At 39.6% G+C, this 21,603-nt stretch overlaps 1 protein-coding gene across 2 annotated transcripts in view; it reads right to left on the reverse strand.

Moving 5' to 3' along the window:
* The window catches only part of SDK1 (sidekick cell adhesion molecule 1), a 413,144-nt gene that overhangs the window by 72,752 nt on the left and 318,789 nt on the right, over positions 1 to 21,603 (reverse strand). For both annotated transcript variants that reach the window (XM_050905714.1, XM_050905715.1), the window contains 5 exons: positions 20,879 to 21,070; positions 18,964 to 19,085; positions 10,510 to 10,619; positions 7,932 to 8,082; positions 5,794 to 6,031 (listed from right to left, as the gene is read on the reverse strand). In XM_050905714.1, coding sequence (XP_050761671.1) covers positions 5,794 to 6,031; positions 7,932 to 8,082; positions 10,510 to 10,619; positions 18,964 to 19,085; positions 20,879 to 21,070 — 813 coding nt within the window. The remainder of the gene's footprint in view (positions 1 to 5,793; positions 6,032 to 7,931; positions 8,083 to 10,509; positions 10,620 to 18,963; positions 19,086 to 20,878; positions 21,071 to 21,603) is intronic.

Consider the following 21,603-nt stretch of genomic DNA (forward strand, 5'->3'; position numbering starts at 1 on the left):
GCCCCATCTCCGTATCTGCTTGGGATTGTTCCAGGATCCCATAGAAGAGTATTCAAATCCAAAAGGACTGGAATAGGTTCTAGACAATCCCTTCTTCTCTTGTATTCATCCTACATCTTCTTTATATTTCAGCCCGCTTCACAATTTCTTGCCAGTTCATCTCAGAAATCACAATGTTTGTAAAGAGCTAAACATTTAATACTAATCAGTGTCTACAGATAGACAGTAAATATAGAGAGATATGAATAAGTTCTATATATTTGCAGTAATTAGAATCAAGTTTAAATTGCTGGACTTCTACACAAGCCTATCTCCCGGTATTTCTTTCCCATACATTTTATTTCCCTATGCCAAAAGCTAGAAATCTGTATGAATGGTAGTTTATCTTATGGTACGATCTGTTCTAACAAGAAGTTTTACGCCACCCTGGCTTCCTATATTATCTGAAAGGAAATTATAGCATCTTGTCTAGAGTTAGCAATAATTTCAACCACTGGATTGCACTCCCACTTCAGTAAGAAGTTTTTTAACCTCTAAGCCTTTTGATTATGTGATAGTGCTCAACATTTGCAATACATCAATTATAGACGGATACATTAACACAAGGTGTATTTTCAGGGACTGATACGGTGTAAATGAAAGATATGCCTATTTCATTTATGTTGCAAAATTGGCTCTTATGAAACTGGAAACATCATTAGAACTGATGGCACAGGAACACTGTAATTTTCTCTGACTCAAGAGAAGAGCAAACTTGCATTTTCTCATGCCATTAAAACTCTAACTGCTGCAGAACCACACAACTGCAAGCTTTTGTAGGCAAGCTTAATAGCATGCCATGTTACACAAGCAGAATTTGAGGCTATTTTTAAGAGTTCACATTTTATGCTGCCCTTTTGCATTTTCTTTCCTGTGGCATTTCCAACATCTGAAGGGTACAATCTTTTCTAAAGCATGATACACCTGTCAGACCTCAAGAGAACATTTCACCAAGTTATGTTACACAAGCACGTATGGACAGTAAGGCTTGATTAGGTCCTGAATATATCACAAAAAGGAGCACAAATCTCTGCCAAAAGTAATGCTTTCCTGGATGTCCGAATGAAAGAACAGATCTGCCGTTTTGAAGGCGAGCTCCTGAAGCTCCTAGCAACATGAATGAGATAATGAGTATGACACCAGAATTAATATAAATTGAAAAAAAACCACACCGCCCCCCACCCTTGTGCACTCAAGGTTAACCGCAGAGATGGTAATTTCTGAAACAATTTCCCTGTTACCAATTATTTGGGACATGAGAAACAGAGCACCATTACACAACACTGCAGCAGACTAAAATCCAATTTTTTTCCCCTCCAATGCTGAAGTGCCTTTTTTTTTTAAAAAATCTTCTCCTAGATTTATCCCCCACAAGGATATAATTATGTTAAAGTAAAATAGATTGCCAGGAGCCATGAATGTCTTTGGATAGCTGCCATAACTTTATCTGTAGATCTTTACAAAGAGCTACTCCCACATGAATTACTTCTGGAGAGAGAAAGGGTGGAGGTGAGTCGCAGGAAACCAGAATGCGTAGAGGAAAGAAGCCCTTTCCAGCCACCTTTATTTTTATTTTATCTGGTTTGAAGCCTTTCAAGAGAGAAAAAGTTTCTTTATTTTACAAATATTTCTTTTCCTCTTTGATCAGCAGCCATGAGATTTCCCAAATTCACAAAAGGTGGAGGCTGTGCCCGGGCTGGCCCTGCGTGCATAATTGCTTTGAGGTGTGTGTACGATCACACTGCTGGCAGGGGGACTCGAAAGCTAACAAAGGAGAGAAGGGTCTGTCTGAAGATTTATTAGCCCAGACTCCTCTTAATTCCCAGTGACAGCCAGAGCAGCTAAATGTCCCCTCTCACTGGAAAGGAATCTAAGTCCAATGCCTAAATGGCAAAAATACTTGCATTCATTGAGCGCGCTTTAATTCTCCAGTTCTCATAGTAGTGTTGAGAATTTATTCTAATATGGATGTATGAATTCAGGACCTGCAAGTGATATTATGGATCTTATTGTTACCAGTCTTTTATCAAGTAACAGACATTGATCGACCCTTTAAGAATGAATTGAAATGTAACCTTCATTTCTCCGACCCCTCTCCTCTCTCAGGATATCGTGATTCAAAGAAATTATAGTTTGCTAAGACTAATTAGTGGCTTGAGTGAGGCATATAGATCCCTCGTTCCTCTGCAGGCTCCTTTCTCTAATGCTGGTTTCCTTAACTGTTGCACTGAAGACTTTGTTATAAGCTCCAAAGCCGAGTTCTCATTAGTAACCTGCAAGAACAGTACAGAAGCCAAGCAAGTGTCCAAAACAATCTCAGAGCTTTAACAAAATGAACCGGAAATACTGAAACTAAATGATGAGCTAATCCAGCAAACTGCCAGTTGCACGATGTACTTTAGAAGATCAAACATAGGAAATTACAGAGTTACTGGCACTTTGCACTGGAACTTCAATAAGAACTCAAGTTTTTAAGGTTATCCATGCTGGCATCTAAAATCATGCATCCTCTTTCTACATCTGACATAGTCATATTTGATATATAGCAAATGATGCTGTTTTATGTCTCTAACTGGGCCAAAAGCAAATTTTAATAAGCTAGCCTGTGTTCTGGCTTTCGAAGGAAGCTAGACAGTGGGATGCAGTGGTTCTCTCCACTTTTGCAGCTCATTTTAGCTGAACATCCATCACTGTTTTTTGAAAGTTAAAATTAAAGTGGCATATTGTACATCTGATGTCAATTAAGAAGTGCAAATTTAGAGCAAGGTTCGTGGCAAGAGTAGCATAGCTGCAGTACACAACCATTTTGTCTATAAAATTAGATACCGCAGGCCAAATTCTCAGCTTGTATAAACTGAGAAATCCCCACAGTGACATTGGACCACATTTGAATTATCAAGCGATGCTTTATCACACCACAGTAACTGCTTCATGAAGGTCAGCCTCTGAAACATCAAGAGATTGATCCTTGCCATAGATATGTGATTATGCTTGTATAATAGCTGATTTTGTAAGACAAGTATACACATTCATGTAGCTGAATATTAGGAGCCCAAAAAATATTAAGGCACTGGGTTAGGTGTATTTGAGATTAATTGTTTGAAAATGAGAGGGTTTGTGTCTAAAAGGAAGCAGCCCTGTCAAGGTTGTTCTAATACATTAGAGGTCTTCGCATTTTCTTGCTTTCTCTATATTGTACCTACTATCATTGTCAATTTATTGAGTGGAAACTGAGCTTGTTACTCTCCAGTTATTTTACACTGTAAAATTTAATGAGTTATTTAATTTCTAACATTATAAAAACATTTTGGATTGATAAAACCTGTCCTGTTTAAAAATCCTAGTTCATCCCCCTCCATCTTCAGCTGCTTGCAACCCTACCCCAGATCTTCATTTTAGGGTTTCCCAACTGTTTTTCAAGCCTGGGTTACCAAACCCCACAGCATTATTTATTCTCTCATAGTTTCTTTGGTTTCAATATGTTTTATATTCAAGAGCTTCAGAAACTGGAGAGTACCTGTAACGGCATGCCCCTTTATTGTTAGCGTGTGTGCTCAGCTATTAGTGATATGATTGCACATCCTAGAATAAACAGAAGTGCTCAAGTACAGCTTTATTTTCAATAAAGATTTTGGGCTCCAGTGGCTGCACTGTCATTAGATGCCACGAGCTGATTTAGTGCCCAGGCTCTAACTTCTCAGGCTCCTTGGACGGTGTAAGACGCAGAACCGTGCGTTGTGCCAATGAACCACCACGTGATCCTGGCCAAGGCACCTCTGGCCAGCCGTGAGGGATGTTTACAATCTGCAGCGCCAGGCAAAACCAACTTCCCTAAGACTCTGTGTCTACAAAATGGAAAAAGAAATATTTAGGATACCTGCTTTTAAAGTACTTTGAAAACATAAGCGATAAATAGAATTTTTCTTATAGTTCAGAAGACAGACCTAAAAATGCTTTGACCTTTCTCTCTGGCTTTAGATATCTTTTATTTGCATTTTAACCCCATTTGACTGTGCATAGAGGTTAACTGCAGATTCCCTGAAGTTCTCTCATGCAGCTTGCTGCTATGTCAGCGCTTCTTGTATATTCTAAATCTAAGAAGATACAGCCAAAAGTCTGAGCTCTGACTTGCTCTATTCAAGAAATCAGATGTTAGTATCAAAGAAAACACATGGAAAAAACCAAATGAGTCCTTATGGCCTAGATCACAGCTTTGTGTTATTTTGATCCCGGTTTCTGTGTGCTTCCTACCATCAGTTTCAAGTCAACCTTCTTTTAATACTGCAAGAGAAAATGCCAAATACACATGTAACCTCTGATCTTTAGATGATGAGCAAGAGCACTATAATCCTAAGGTTTTATGAAATCACTTAATCTTAGTATTTACTACATTTAAAAAGAAGTGTTTGAAGAGCAGCAGAAAGGAGAAAGTGGAGAATGCGGTATCTTTTTATGATTATACAGAACACTTCAAAACTATTTTGTTTGGGTCATGCTATCTCTAACTCCAGCACAAGCACACCTTGTTTAAAATACCTCTGGCAATAGCTTTCCAATCACTACTTCCCAAAAAGCAACACTTTAATGGAGGGGGATGACTTTGTTTATCCTTCTCCTCGGCTAGTTCAAAGGATAGTTATCTGAACCAGCAGACCAATTCCTGCTGTGTACAGCATGTTCACGCTTCCCACCAAGTAACGCTGCGTGGTACAGAGTGCACAGACATGCATATGTGTTTCTATAAGTGTAGGGTATGTGTAGGATTAAATTCCAAAACATTTTTAATGAAGAAAAATAGGAAAAAATAATAAGAAAAAATATCAGTGTTGAACCTTGCATAAATACAGGTCACAAAGAGCTTTTATTATTAAACTTTTAAACCCTATATGTCATCCATTTTGCTATTCACTTGCGATATGAATTTTAATTTATCAGGTGCATGTAGGGTCGGTTTGGAAATAGGTTTTGTGGAAGTTAACAGCTAGAGAGCAGCTTTTCAAGATCCGTCCTTACTGTTGCTACTAAGCTAACAATAATTTACTGTTGCCTGAGATTGAGTTTGCTTCTGGTATTTGAAGTCTCTATGCTAGTATGGACAATTCAGCTAGACAATACAGTACTTGTGCTCTAGGTCTATATGCAGGTTACGTCTATATGTGGGTTATGTCAATATAGCCTTGTACACACAATTTTAGAAGGCAGTTTTGAAAACCTGCCATCAAAAGCTCAGATAATTATTTTATTTCTATATGGGTAATCAGCTCTCTAAAATAACTTGTGCCCTTTTAGAAATATTTGGTGCTTGAAATTAAATTTCAGACAACCACAACTGCGAGAAAATCTGCCCCAGCCTAGAAGCAGACAAGGAAAGGGGGAGAAAGAGGGGCAGTGGGGTGCTGGGGAGGGAGAGGAAGCATGAGAGACCTGCTCAGCCAGAGAAGGCTGTATGCAAGCTTCTCGTTGTGTTGTCTGCACTGCTGCCAAACGAGGGCAGGAATGGGGAGAGGTTGTTTTGTTTGCTTTAAATAAATAACCTGCAGGTTTATGCATGAAAGCAGGGGAGGAATGAAATAAATAACTCCCTCAAATGTCTATATGTCTTTTTGCCTTCAGTGCATCTAGAGATTGGGGTTTTTTTGTTTCATGTTAGATTTAATGGATCAACAAGCAAAAAAACCCCAAACCGAAAAAAACCTGAACAAAAGGGCAGAAAATGCTGAAGTTCTTCACAGCAGACATGGTGCATTGACTTACCGGACTCCCGTGTACGACCTCTCACTACTTCACTCCATGGTCCTGCCCCGATGGCATTGAAAGCCTGGATCTGCAGCTCATACTCTGTCCACTCCTCCAGATCTTCAATTGTGTACTCTCTTTCCAATCGGTCATTAATAACCTTCATCAGGGTGGGAGACTGCAGATCCACACGCCAGAACTTTATCCTGTACCCCACTGACTCTGGATTGCCATTATACTGTGTGTCAGGGAGGGGCTGGCAAATGAAAAAGAAAAGCACAATATTCCTATACAGAACACAATGCCAGGGCTTTCGAAACTATATACCAAGGCTGTCTGAACTCATATAAGGCCATAGGAAGGCAAAAAAGATCAAGACGTTGATTTCCCATTTCATTTATGTTTCACGATCTCTAAATTTCGGTGTTGCTTGAAATTTTCTTAGATTAGATATGCTCAAAGAACTATGCCATTTGCTGTGGGTGTATGAACAGACATGATATGAATACAATATATTTCAGAGCTTTGTGATTAATTATGGAAATGAATGATAAATTGCTGAAGCATGTGACAAGTTCATTTATTGTACATTTTTTACTTTTTTTTACTGACTCTCTGCCTACTCATTTATCAGCAGAGATTTATTCTAGTATTCTAACTCCCCAAGCAATTTCTGAGATTAAAATATGAAATAATTAGCCTACTTCATGAAGTTTAGAGTTTTTCCCCATAAAACTAACTACATGACACCACGGATGGCTGAGATTTCAGTTCTGAATCACTGGGAAAGTTTGATACACATTAACATTTCACAGCTTAGAAGACTGTATCCTGCAGGCAAGCAGGGCTAGAAATGTGACCCTTATTCTGTAGGAAGGAAGGAATTCCCAGCTCCCAGGGGAACACAGATTCACCTGCAGGTCTTGAAAAAAAGAAATTAAACACTTTCAAATACTGATGTTATTAAGCATGAAAAAGGTATATCAGGTCATTTTTAGCTGTGGCTGTTGCTCCTCCTGAACCCTGCGCAGTTTGACTCAGGAAAAACAGGCTTCCAGGTAGCACAGCAAGGAAACACAATCTTAAAGATGCCTTAAAGTCTCTTAAAATAACCTTGAGTTAATTTTGATGGAAGATATGTAGGTCTGGATATAGTACCAAAGGTTTAACAACATGGGCACGTTATTCACACGGTAAAGCCATAAGTGTTATGTGGGTCCTATCAAACGAACTGCAATGGCTTTTCTATGGATAGTGAGGTGACACCTTCAAGTTTGATGTTTTGGTCTTTCAAGGTTCAGAATTAAGTGCAGTGTCCCACTGAGAAACTGGAATTATTCCTTTCTGATGGGAGAAACCCCCTTTTGTTTCTAGCCTGATTTTGACTTCCAGCCATAATGAGTTTATGCATGGAAAAAGCTAACATTTGGGCAAAAGGAAACCTGTGCTTCATCAACTTCACACCACAGTAACCCCAGTGGAAAATTCTGCCTAACACGGGAGAAGAAAAACCATTCTGGAGCAGGTTAATTGCCAAGTAAATCCCAACGCGGCAACTCTGCAGGTAACTGAGACAGTCAAAGGGGCACAACAATGTCATCAATCACTGCATCTTCACAATTAATCATTTCTTTCTATGTTTTATCACATAACTCCACACACTTTCACACAAATATAATCTTCCTACAGGAGTGTAACGTGCAAACTTTGCTGCCTTTGAACCGCAGCCGTTCAGTACCTGCAGGATGATTGCCAATGGCCAGTGTGCACCTTCTGGGGACTGTTTTGTACAAAGCAAACAGCTGAGCCCTAGAAAACTGCAATTGGCTCAACTATTATATTCCTGTCCCACATGTTGATCCAGACTGTGCTACTAGAGAGTCTCAGAAGCCAAGGTTTTACACACAGGCATATATTCGCCTGATGAAGAGGCAGAAATAGTGACAGTAGGCAATTTACGTGATTAATAAGGCACTTAAGGTAAGTCTGAGATTTCGGACTACTCTGAAAAAGGAAATAATTTTGCTGTTACTCCTCATGCTGAATGCGAGGAAAAGGCACTCCAGAGTGCTGGCCTGACCCCACGGGGAAGCAGCCGCATCCCAAGCACCAGCACCCGTCTCCCCTCCGCCCCCCGTTCCTCCTCGCCGGCTCACCACCCATCGCAGCCACAGGCTGGTCTCGCTGGCCGTGCGCACGGTGACGCTCCCGGGGGCAACATCTGGCGGAGCCTGCAGCGTCTGGATGAGGCGGGAGGGCTGGCTGAGCGGGCTGGGGCCCACCACGTTCACCTGCCGCATCCGGAACCTGGAGCGGAGGAAAGATGCAGTGCATGCTGTTAACAGCTCAGCGAATGGTATCTCTCTTTCCAGAACAGGAAAAAAAAAGATGGAAAGATACAAATTAGGTCTTTCTAAATGTTCCGCAAAGGTCGTTGCATGCAGGTCCCCTTTGTATTCACTGCTGAATGCTTTATGGTAACCGCTTTCAGATCCTCTCAGGTATTAAAAAAATGAAAATGAGATTAGCTTAGGGTCTATTAGAAACTTAGGTATTTGTGTTGAGAAATTTATGTTAATTATACCAAGCCTGATGAGCTTATGCTAGCAGTAAGTGATTTTCTCTTGCAATGCTTGTACAATACATTCAGAAAGGTATTAAAATATCAAACTTCAGATATTCTCATTCCCTATCAATATAAAAAATATACTAGTGATAACATTTCCCCTCAATTACTGGTTGAAAGAAGCTGATTTATCCCTGTGCTGCATTTTCAGCCTTCCTGCACAAGAAAGATTAAGTTATTTAATATGAATATGCATCTTTAAAAAATACCCTGTCTGCTTGAAACCATCTCTTCTACAATAGAAATCCCTATTGGGTCACAAAAGATTTAGATAAATCTTTTTTTCAGGAAGCACAAAATAATTAAGACGTGCTGCACATTTCAGATACTCTCGCCCGTCACAAGCAATTAGAGGTATCGAGCACTTGCCCATAAATACATGACCTGTTCATACTAAACACTTAATTTTTGGACCTAATGACTGAGCTTGGGAAAAGGGTGAGCTAGTCAACATCGCAGTGTTTGTTTATCTGCTCCGATCTCTCTAGAAAACGCATTAAAAGAAACACATTAAACAAATACTATCCTTGATTTCACTCTCAAACATCGGCACAAAATATAGAAAAGAAGCTGGCTGATAAAGATATGGTCTGATAATTAGCTCTCATGATCTATTTCCTCAGTGGGCAATGACTAAAGCTGACCAGAGGACAACAAATCCATTTGGCAACAACTTTCTAGGTTTCAAAAAATTATATAAAATTGCTCTACACTGAAACAAAATCAAAAAAGCTTGTATCTGTGCATGCATGAGAGAAAAAAACTAGGCAAAATTCAAGGAGCTGTTTTACAATGAAAAACATCAGAGGAGAACTGGAAGTGTGAAAGATCCCAGCATAACTGGGACCACTCCAGAATTCAATGGATACAAGAGAGAAATGAGATGTAGCAGTAAAATAAACCAAAAAGTTTAATAATAGAAAAAAAAAACCAACCACCCCAAATTCCTTGTATACATCCTCATTATTTTTTATCCCAAAGACATTTCTCCATACATCTGCTAGGTGTGCAAGTCTTTCTTATTTTGCATGGACACTGAACATTGAACTCTGCTACGACCTGCACTTTACTATTCACCTCTGCCTTTTCAGCTTTAAGGATTCACCTTTATGAGGCGAGCAAAATCTTCTCAACGTGAAGATAATTTTCCTAAACCTCTGCACCAGAAATCTCTGCTCAAGTTCAAAGATTTTCAAAGAGCTTTTAGTAAAATGTTTCGCTCTTGAGGATGAGGTGTAAAACACTTCAGTGGAGAGTTTGTGAGAAATTCACTGTGTTCCTAGGCTTCTGACTAAGGGAAGAAAATTAGCGTACCAGCACTGAATTAGTTGTAAATTATATGAGCTTTACTTGGTTGCACCTACGACTAGCTCATAACAGCACATGGGCTAGCTAACAGCCCTTCAGCCAGCGCAAAATGGACAAGTTTCTAGTAAGCTGATTTAACACTTGCCACTATATCTCCTTGCAACCAGCCTTTACATTAGCAAGCTATTTCATGGAAGTATCTTTCATTAGGATTGAGTACCTCAAATTCTCAAATCTTGTCTTTACTAAAGCAACGCATCACTTCAATTGGATTGATTTAAAAATCAATCTCGTTTAACTGGGGTGCACCCATAATGTAGATTCACTTCAATCAGTTTAAGCATTGCATATATCTATTAAGCTTAACTTGGTAAATTCTTATAAACAAAGGTTTCGTCTAACTGATGTTACCAAATTAAGCTAAATCAATAAAACGATGTTTAAGCTGATGTAAATATGTAATTACAAGTTTGCACCAGTTTAACTACAATTGATTTGTCACTGACTGATGTTACACTGGTGCACCCTTTAGATGAGGGAAGTCACAGGATATCAGTCACTCATAAAAGCATTTCACTGTGCACTTGGATTTTCTTGTTAATGTTATGATCTGTATTGTATGTAAATTACAATTAACAATATCAGACGAGTAATTTTAAGTATAAACTATGAAAACAGCAAACCTTTTCCCTTTTGTTCAGATTATAAAACACAGCCAGCTGTTTCTGATTAGGAAAGCTGTTCCATGCTGCTATTTACTCATTTTTTTCATGCTGCAGCTAATTACCTGCTGTTCTTACCTGTAATGAGTGTAAGGAGTAAGGTTTGGTACCTCCAGCATCTGAGCATCAGGTTCATTCTCCACCTCACGAAGACTCATCCACTCTTCTTCATCACCCAGTACACCAACCTGTACATGGGAAAGGTAAGAAGGAATACAAAGCAGACACTATATATATATATGAAGAATTATATATATAACCTGTTTTGCAATGTGTGTCATCACAGCAGTGGAAGGACAAATGCTTTTAAATACATATTATCCAGTTAATATTAATTTTTATATGACAGGGCACTAGTTATTTGTAGAGCGACAACACAGCCAAGTTAGCCAAGTTTCCTTGTACCTGTTGGGACTTCACTGGGATCCTCTAATAAGAACTATTCCAGAAAGACACCACGAGAGCGCTAATACCCTGTTCAATCTCGCTGCCACAATACAAAAGTATCAAGTAGTAATATAACAAAATGAAAAATAGCCTTGATAATAACTCGCAGGAACTGATGCATACTAAGTAAGTCTCAATGGAGGCAAAATGCCACAGAAATGAAGACAGAGAAACAAGAACAAAGTCAAAGAACAAAAGTGTTTTAACCTCATCTGCTGTTCTGCACTTAGACGAGACTTTTCCATGTGCAATCCTTTGTATTAGTTAATCATAACATGTTGCCCAACATAGTCCCTCAGCTACAGCAGTGTTAGAAGGGACAAAATGGTGATGAGAATCGAGAGCATTACTTTCCATACAGCTTTCTGGAGATAAAATGAAAATGAATCAGGACTTAAAAGGAAGTCAACAAGGCATGATAGAAAGGCCAGCCTCTGACCTGGGACCCTGGAAGACGGCAGCATCAGTAGGCAGGGTTGTGTGCGTAAGAGCCACAGTAGGAGTATGGAGAAGGAGACAGAAGAGAAGTGGTAGACGGCTGGGCTTCACTTTGGAGATTCACAAGTGCTGAAACACAGGGGATCTTAGACAAGACTCCCTGATATATTTCCCTAGCACTGTGCACATTTACTCTGGTGTTTCAACCCTACCACAAAGGGCAGTACCTGTAGTCCAATTCCCTCACCCTACCCTGGTACCCGCAATCACGGGCTGAAGGATATTAGAGGGTACACAGGCAGCTATTCCCTTTAGTGTCTATTTACAGACTTAATATCCATGAAGATGCCTAATCCTTTTTTAACCTACTGACACTATCTACTCCACAGACTGCTGTGGCAACAAATTCCAGAAGCTCACCACGCACTGTGTAAAGAGCTATTTCCTTTAATCTTTTTTAAACAGATCCCTTATGAGTTCTGTATACTAGTTACAGCCATAGACACTGTCAGAGCACTCAACAGGCAACGTAGCCCAACATATCTAGCATACCCCAAGTACTTCAAACAGAAAATTAGGTTTCATTCAGTCTTCCCCCTCCCCCCCCTTCAGGAGAAGCAGCCTGATTTATTTATAGATGTTTTAGTTCTTCGCTCACCCAGGACTTAATGTGCTGCATATTTATGTTTGTGCATGAAGAAATGACACAAGGAAAATTAGGCCAAAGAAATAAGTTCTGCATTGCACTGTGAAAAGAAGCCTCTGTGATCTTCCTAGCAGAGGACTGCTTTCATGGAGGGATGTGGTTGCACAGGTCTTAATGGGCCTTTCAGTCTTGTTGGTTATCAAGGACACTGCCACACACCAAACAACATATACCATCGATGTCAGTGAAGATTATGGGCCTTTTAAAATTCCCAGTCCCAACTGAGCACCATAAATCTTAGTAAAGTCCCTGGATGCAGAAGCTTAAAGGAAGCAAGTTGAGACAGGTCTGCATGGTACAACAGAACAGCCCTAAACTGAACCCGGAGAACAAAGAGATGATAAAGAGAATTTTAAAAAAAACTTCCTACATTGAACAAAGAAAGGAATAGAGGGTTGATTTCAGTCAAGGAAACAGACAACAATTTTTATTAAAAGAGTTTTTGATTAATCCTGTAGAAAGTCTATAGTAAATGCTTATTTTTGCAAAACTCCTTTCTCTTAACAGCATCACCTCAAAGTGCTGCAGTAATTGTATAGCAACAATCCACAGTGCTTTGGAGGCTGCAAATAATCTCCAGTAGTGAGTTCGTCATCTTCGTGTATTCTAAGAACAGTAAGAGCTTTTAAAAATATTTCTTGCATAGGGAAAAAAAAAAAAAAGACCACAGGTTTTCAATTGTTGTGCAGCAGCAGGCAGGTCATTAATACACATTAAGGACCACATGGTTCAGACCCAGAGGCCCACAGGGCTGTGAACAATTGACACTGACTCAAGCTTGAGAGGTGTCCAAAACCCCCTGCCTGTTTTGCAGCTAGATGTTTACCAGCTGGCTGGAAAGGTGGAAATATTAAGGATCTTTTACTGATTGAGAAGCAGCAAAAGCTTCTACGTGTCCAGGACTACGGCAAGCTCCTCGAAAGCTATCCCAGCAGAGAGCTTTCTGGTTGTGAATGCTCTCCCTGGTAGGAACGATGGGTGCAGCCTATGAGGGAATGGCAGACGCCAACCAAGCCCGGCATGCGGCATGTTGGTTGTTCCCAAGCTCAGGAGCCAGCTGGTAACAGGTGGCCACTATCTGTATTGGGAGGTGGGGGACCCCGGGCAAAGCGGCAGCAGAGAGGGTCCCAATTAACCGCTTTCAGACTCATTTTCTGCTGAAAGGTAACGACAGAGAGGCAGCAAAAAAAATCAACCACAGGCATAGTCCTGTGATTCAGCAAAAGATTTTAAGAAAAATAGATCAGGAACTTGCCTTAGTTAGAATAATACCTTGTAATGTTCCCAGGATCTGGTGCCAGCATTTGGGAAACTAACCCAAAGGGTTAGATCTTCTACTGAAATCAGTAGCATATTTTAAGAGAGTGCTGCTTGTGTGGGGAGTTTTTCCAAAGTAAGAGGATTGAAGGGTGAACAGCTCTAGGGTAGCTTGGGGAACAGCCTGTGGACTTCTGCATGACCTCTGACTTGTGTGGCCAAGCAATTCTACATCAATGTTACTCAAAACAAGTTTCATTTATTTGGCAATAATCTCGGAAATAAGTCTCGGAAGAGAACCTTCAGTGATGGACTTCTATATTTTTAACTTCCGCAAGATCTATAGCAGATTCCAAGTTTCAGGCTCTTGAAGGAAAAGGAAATTATCTTTGCTGAAACACTCTGATGTCAGATCAGAGGAAAGGTATCAGCTTCAAGAATCAGAGTACAAAGGGATTCCCATGGGGCAAAAAGAACTACGGGCAGTGGTAAGGATAAAAGAGTCCTTTGAGGGGCAAGAGAGTCCACTATCAGCCACTCTGCATAAAATAAAGTTAATTTAGAGGCTTCTTTCTTGTAGCTGTTTTTTGGATAACAGTGTATGCAAACTTCAGGAAAGGATTATGTTTGTTGACAGATGCACACGTGTTCATGCGTGCATTGTTTTAGGAGAGATGAGAACACCAACTGCTTTTCTGTTACCATCAGCACAAAAACTCCTTAAGAAGTGCACTCTGCATCTTAACAGTTCTCTGTACAATAGGGCCACAATCCCCAGGAGGCCCCAGGACTGCCACAATAAAAACACCTATGTCCACTGAGACACTTCATGTAATTCTTGATAAAGATCAGCCATCACAAGTTAGCACATATTCATTCCCATCTCTCAGCTGTTCTCAAGGCATTACATTCAATAAAAGGGCATATTCATTTATTATTACAGAAATGAGACAGTATAAAACAGTATTGGAAGTGATGTCAGAACCCTTTACTTCTCTATGCATTAGTTTCCCCATTTCTAAAAAGGAAAACGTTAGATATTTTATAAAGTGACTTAACATTTTCTGATGGAATGCACTATATGAGCAAAGCTGCAGAATGTTGACTTAAAAGAAACAAAAAACAATTAAAATTCGGAATGAAAAAAATAATTTTCTCCGATATTTTGTATAAGACAGTAATGCTTCCAAAATTTTGAACAGTTACGAAGTACTAACTGCAGGAAAGGAAAACACAATGTTTCTGTACGTTATAGAGGTACCCTGTGTTCTACTATAGTTCAAGATATGTCAGAGTTTTCATTATAGAGGTCCATAACTCACACATTTGAAATCTCTTTGGGAGAAATTCGGTTCACAGGATGTCAGCCTGGGTGCAATTCTTTTTCTTACAAAATCCTTAAATCGATTCAGCCATTTTTGATTTAAAGATTGGCAAAGGCATAAAATTGTCAGTTTCAGACGCTTTATTTACCATCTCCGAAGTAAAAACGACACCAAGAGAACCACCTCTACAATGGATGAATCCTATCTGGGTCACTGACTTAACCCACAAAACCAGATAAATTCATGGTTAAAGTTACAACGTCTTTCCCAACTCACAGTTTTACAAGCGAATACAGGGATAATACTTTAAAGGTTTTACTACTTTGAAACTCTGCAACTGCTCACCATGATATTCACACAAAATCTCTCTAGAAACAGCAGAAAGGCTTTAAGCAAAAACTCTCTGTATTAGCCTCATGGCTAATATACTCATGGCTCCATGAGTTGCAATACCTCTTCATAAGTGGCCTTCAGCCATTCCACAGGTCTTCTGCTGTCTGCACAATAACATTAATCACCAGAAAAACCCACCAAACTCGGCAGAAGTTAGCCCAGCTTTTCTAATCAGCCCCTGGAAAGCTTGATGCTGCGGACTGAGCACCCACCAAGGCACAGTCATGATGATGTCATTTATGTACTTCTCCTGACAAAACCCCAGGAAAAATCCAGCACGAGAAAAATAAGCTGAAACTGGATTGCAGCAGATAGAGAGTGCAAACACGAAACCACGTGAACAACAGCAGGGATTCATAGTCATTCTTGGTTGCAAATTGCCAGAAAAAATGTCTACAATATATACTCTAACTGCATTTGAGAGTACAGGATGATTGGAAGGATTTACGGAAATTCTTTGGGGATGAACACGTTACCTGTGAGTGTCAATGCCACAAGACAGTTACTGCTGGTCCCTCTGAACAAGTGTCAGCAGAACCTTTATATTACATTAGACCCTATTCTCTTTAGATTATACTGTATGTAATGGAAAAACAATGTTAGAAATATTTTCTAAATAGCACTGGTACATTTTTGTAGTTCTCTGTTTGGAAATCCAGTTTCCTCCAGTCCTCTGAGTCTAGATGGAAAGATAGAAAAGAAACAGCCTAGTGATTTTTAAGAAATCCCTTCAGAAGTACAGAATGCAGCTTCACTAGAAACACAGAAATGGGATTTTTAACGCTCGATATTTCAGTATCTACCAACACTAAGATCTTAAAGACCTGATTCTCCTCTCATGTTCATTGACATAATTGAGAATTAGTTCCACAGTGGCTCCTGTGAATTTACACCCCAGCAGAAAAAGCAGAAGCCAAGGCCAGATGTACAAAACTTCACATCAACTGGAATTCCCAGCTGTGTTTTTCATCCAAATTGTTCATAAAGTATCAGACTTCAAAAATGGCACTCAGCCAAAATGGAATACTTGGAACATTTTCTAGACCTGCCCTTATCAAGGAAGCTTTCTGCCACATGAAGGAACAAAGAAGAAAAACATGTTGGTGGCAGGTTGTTTGTGTGTGTGAGTATAAAATAGGCGAAGTTTGTCTGTAACTCTGTCTTTACTCTGACGTTCAGAGTAAAGGGTATATTCCCAGTAGAGATGGAAAAGAAGACACAATATATAAGGGATGCCCAATGCAAAGCTATCACCCAGCTATACAAACAGAGCGGGACATAGATGAAGTGCACCACAGTACCAAGTATTTGTTGATCGTGCTTTGTCACGAACCCACCGACAGCAGCAGTACAGTGCGGAGGGAACAGACCTGTGTGGGAGATCGACCTAGTTCTCGTCCTTCCAGGAGAGATCATGCTGTACAAGGTCTTAGTAAACTGCAACATATTTTTTCCCAAGCTATTAGCTGTTTTCAGCTACTCTGCACCTTGTTGCAAACCTTCAGAAAGGCTAATGGTCAAAAAATTTGCGAATGGATGGAGATGTAGTCCCTGTACCTGCTTGGACAGAATCTTTATTCTCTAATTCAACTGATTAATTGCAAAGTACACTAGAACATACAGATTAGTGTTTTAGAGTTAAATGTGATCCTATCACTCAGCAATACCTCCTGTTTTAAAATCATAGTATGCAAAACCACACCTTAAGTGGCTTTTAATTTAATGCTAAGGCATGAAACACTTAACAGTGCTATTAAAACCTGTACATGGGCCAGTGAATGAAAGATCCAGAAGGAAAAAATCCTCCCTATATATCTGTTTAGAAAATACTGTTGTAGGTTGGGTATAACCACTGCCCTTCAACCTAACATAGTCCTAAGGAACAATCATGGTTGTCTATGCTAAAATACAGACATATCACTGCTTAGAACAGACTAGATGAAAGGCATAAGTGAACACTGGGGTGTCCCTGGCAGCTGTTTTGTGAAAGCTTGTGTGTCTTTGAAAGGTAGGCAGGAAAACCTGTGAAGTCCAGAGGGCAGGTCCAAGGCAGCTTAGATCCAAGTCAAGATGGAGGCATGCCTGCCCTCATCTCTGCTCCCACTACCATGTTCTCATCCCCTCCCCTTGCATTGGTGCTCTTCTGATCACACACACAGCCTGCACAGAGAGTTGATCTGTCTGAAACTCATTTGTTCTTGGCTGGATCAAGTCTCGTAGCAGCTCCGGGTATGATCACGCCAGAATCAGTGCATGCAGAAAGCAGGAGTAAGAAAGTCTTGGCAAGAGTGACGGGGATGAGGAGAGGGAATGGGAGTGGGACAATGAGAGCGCTGGTTTAGATTGGCTAAAGGTGCTGTGAAATTGCACTTTAAGAGAGAAAGAGAGTTTGACTGGAGTGCTGGCAGAAAGGGGCTGTGAACAAAGGATTATATGCAGCTGTCATCCTGGAAACAGGGTTTGCTACATCCTTAAGGAGTCACCAATTTCTCTGCATACCTGAAAAGATTTTTGCTAATCATGTGAGCAAGAATTTTTTAAAAAATATTTATTTATTTTTAATTAAATCCACTTGGAACATCATTTCTTGTTGTGCCAAAGCTAAACAGTGATGTATGGTGCAGAAGAAACTTGCAGGGTAGCTGTGGTGAAAAGAACCGCCCAGACTCCATGAAGACTTTGGCTGTGCTCCTTCCCCAAATGGAGCAAATATTCCTGGATCCAGGATCTATGAGAACCACTAACTCCTTGATTTTTCTAGCAATGCATGAGATGTTGATGAGGGTTTGTGAACAAGATCCTCCCTTCCCTCCCTGCACACCAGGAACCCTTCAACCTCTACTTGTACCCAGGGCTCTTTAAAGAAGCAGATGAACTCCATGGTAATTATTATTGTAGTTTTAAAGCATTCAGTTTTTTTTCACTTCAGTGGCATTCTGCAACTCACAGAATTAACAAATTCCTAGGAATATCAATGTGGTGCTCCAGCACAAAAATGCTTCTCAGAATGTGCCAAGCCACCATATTATAGGATTTCAGCGTTTAATTCCATAATGTGCAATAATGTGTATGTAAACAGTACAAAATGTACGAACTTGTTCACAACAATCTCATTACCAAGTGAAGTGATTGTATCAACATGTCTAAGTGGTGACGGTGATTTAAGAAGTCCAACATTTGGTCTTAAAAACAGATTATATTATTTATAAAGATCTGTGGGTGGAAAGGAAGAAGCAAAGCTCATCTGTCAGGAGAACAAATGAGGAATATATAACTCCTCCAAGGCATAATGACAGCAGAAAGAGGGATATTGTTTAAAGCTGATGAAGAAGAGAATTCATCCTATTCATATCTAGAGGCCTGGATAGAAAACCTCAGTATATTCCATTACAAGATAGAAAAATACACTCAGTCTCATGAATAATGGTATCTTTACTGTTCAGTGCAATTCTTCCTATACTTCTGACTCTATGAGATAATAATTCCAGGTTTGCCTCTGGTTTGAAAATACACCTAACAGTATCTAAACACAGCTTTCAAATCCTTATTTAAATAAATGGATGGACTTAAGCTCTGCTGTATGTGCTGCTTTTGATGCATCCGGTGTTCTTCTGAACATAAGCAAAGCTGCTTTACAAAAATCCATGTGAATTATTTAAAGGATAAGCATTCTCACATATATATATATTACATATGATATTTTTCTTTTGTTCCTTTGAACAGAAGTTACAGCATTCATATGACCCTTTTCTCACTGGCTACTGCACAGACATTTCTCAGCTAAGCCTCTTGAGCTCCCTTGCATTCCAACCTTTCCAGGACCCTCTGAACAGCTACCACCAGGCCATTTACTGAAGAGCTTTGATCCAAAGGTAAACAAAAACTGTAATCCAAACAGCAATTCACTATTTAGACCCTTTTTAACCCCTCAGAAACTTCATTAAGAGCTTTTTATCAGGGACATACCTGGCCTTCGACTATCCACTTGGAGATGGAGGTTTTGCCATCATACCCTGGCCGGAACTGAAGCGTGGCAGAGCGAGGGCTGATGTTGGAAATTACCAGGTTGGATGGAGCACCTGGAAGTTCTGAAGAAATAGAAATGTAAATGAGAGGTGGAAACGCTCTTCGTCTAGGGCCCAGTAACACAGGTTGACATTCAGTGTTTCAGCATATAAAATACCTTGGTAACAATTACAATAGAGCAAATAGCTGTGGGGTTTTTTTAACTTTTTGGCAGAGTATTACATACAGCATTACTGTTTCTGCTGCTCTGAGCACGCAGCACATTTTTACAGATCAAACGAGAAAAGAAAGAGCCCATCTACAGAATTACAGCTACTATTTTAGAGAAGTTGCACAACCGACAAAGCGTGGTGACTCAGGGGTGAAGGTACTTCCCAGCTCCAGATCTGCCAGTCACTCACCAAGTCACCTAATTCTGCTGTACTTCTGTTTCTCCAGAATTAAATTACAATAATTTTTACTTACTTCTTAGAGTATATGCAACTTTAATATATTAACAACAGAAAAAGACTCAAATTTTTGAGTAATGTATGGGTAAGATTTTGTGATTCTTATACTGACCTATAACAGATGAGTTTTAGAGGGCATTTCTGATGCCTGAATAAAGTAGATGAATTTTTTTTAAATTTCTGTTGCAAATAAAGAGGGTGACCTTCTACGAGGAAAAATCTGCAGCCCCAATCAGATCTTTGCCTCACATCAGTCAAGCTTACAGCGGCATTTACTTTTTTAATATTATCTGAATTATCAACAACAGCAAGCCCAGGAAAGAGATTAAATGTAGATTGTTTAGAATAAATTCCCAGTAGTACCTGCATTCGTAAGTAATGGAAATTACTATTATAATCAGTAATCATTCATAATGTTGTACTATGTGCAAATGCAACAGGCAAAAAATGGGCAGCTTTTTGGCATATATTTCAAGTATGCAAGAATACACAATATTTCTTGATTCTTACTTCACATTTGTGGGAACTATGATCAATACACTAACCCTGACCAAGCAGGATAATGCTGTTATCTGGCTAACAACAGGGAGCATGGCATTGATCCAGTCTACAACTTGTCACAATTACCAATGATTAGGGAAAAGAAAGGCAAACATACTTCAAGACATACAGAAAAGTTCAAAAATACCGGAAAAGGGAAAAACTGGATTATCATCAGTGATGACCACTAACTGGCTCCACTTTGGAAAATTCTACTTCTATAACCTATAAATTAACTGAAACTGCTTGTTTGAGGTATGAATTGCCTTTTTAGTTTGCTTTCTGTAGTGGATGACGGAGAGTGTAGAATTTTAAAAACAAAATGCAAAAAGGCTAAATTTACAGGTGCCCAAATGGTAACTCTGAAAATGCAGTACAGGACTGCCTCCTCCCAAATCTTGTAAATAAGATTTTAGTTTCATTATACCAGTGTCCTCTTGTAGGTGACATAAGCTATATTACTTATAAATGGAAAAACCTTTCCCTTTTAACATCATCCAAACTCTATTTTTCCCCCAAAGCAACACTTTTTGAATTGATTCAGGCTTCATTCTTATGTTACTTTGTAAATGTCAAGAGATTCTGTATTGTACCCACTTTATTACTTTGTCCATTCTTTCTGCCATCCCTACAACTTTTTTTGTATTTATATTAAACTGCCTCAACTTTCCAGTAATTCAAATTGCAAGTGTGTTCATGTTAACATTTTAATCTGTTCTAAAATTTAAATTATGTGGTAAAGAATTCCAACGCTTTATAAATAAAACCATTTTTATTATTACTGAACCAAAGTAATTTGTGATTGTTGGAACATAGAAACATGAAGAATCACCCCATTTTAATTTGTTTCATGCAGTTTCACCAACCTGGGGGCACCCCAGAAGAGATGGTGGAGGACGTGACCCATCCGCTCCCTTTTGCGGTCACAGCTGCCACCTCGATTGTGTAGGTGGTAAGAGAAGACAGCCCCGTGATCTTGTATTCCAGTGTCGTGTTGGGTAGCGTGCGGGCAAGACGAGATTCATTCCTGCCATACACCTCCCAGGAGATCTGGTACCCTGAAAAACAATTACGCAGAAGTCAGTGGGCCATAGCAGTGGGGGGGTCTAGTTTTTCTTCTAAAACAGTTATACAATAACCCAGAGACTGGTAAATTCCTGCATCTGCAAGATTTGCTTGTGGTCAATGGTGGTATGACTTGTTTCTTACTCTACTCCATTGTGGCCACCTTTTATAAGCAGCAAAAAAAAGCTGAAGTAAACACTGGCTAACATACCTAAGTTATTTCCAATAAGTAATTGATGTAGGTACCCCATGGGGTATCATGGGGGGGACACGGAGTCTCAACAGACTGTCTCTTTTTTCTGTGACGATACAGTGCTTGCTATGAAATGGCTAGGAAACCTGGGGATAATCTTGCAGAAGGGCAGACTTTCGTTCTGTGAACTCTACGAAGCAAATAGGAAGAAACACTGGAAAATATACCATCATCTCACCATCTGGAATATCTAATTAAAGATCTATATGGGCTTAGTAGGAGTACTCCCTTTCCAGGCTGAAGTAACCTTCACTGCTGTATATCTAGAAATAC

The sequence above is a fragment of the Gymnogyps californianus genome, chromosome 15 (assembly GCF_018139145.2).
Source record: "Gymnogyps californianus isolate 813 chromosome 15, ASM1813914v2, whole genome shotgun sequence".
Classification (NCBI taxonomy): Eukaryota; Metazoa; Chordata; class Aves; order Accipitriformes; family Cathartidae; genus Gymnogyps; species Gymnogyps californianus.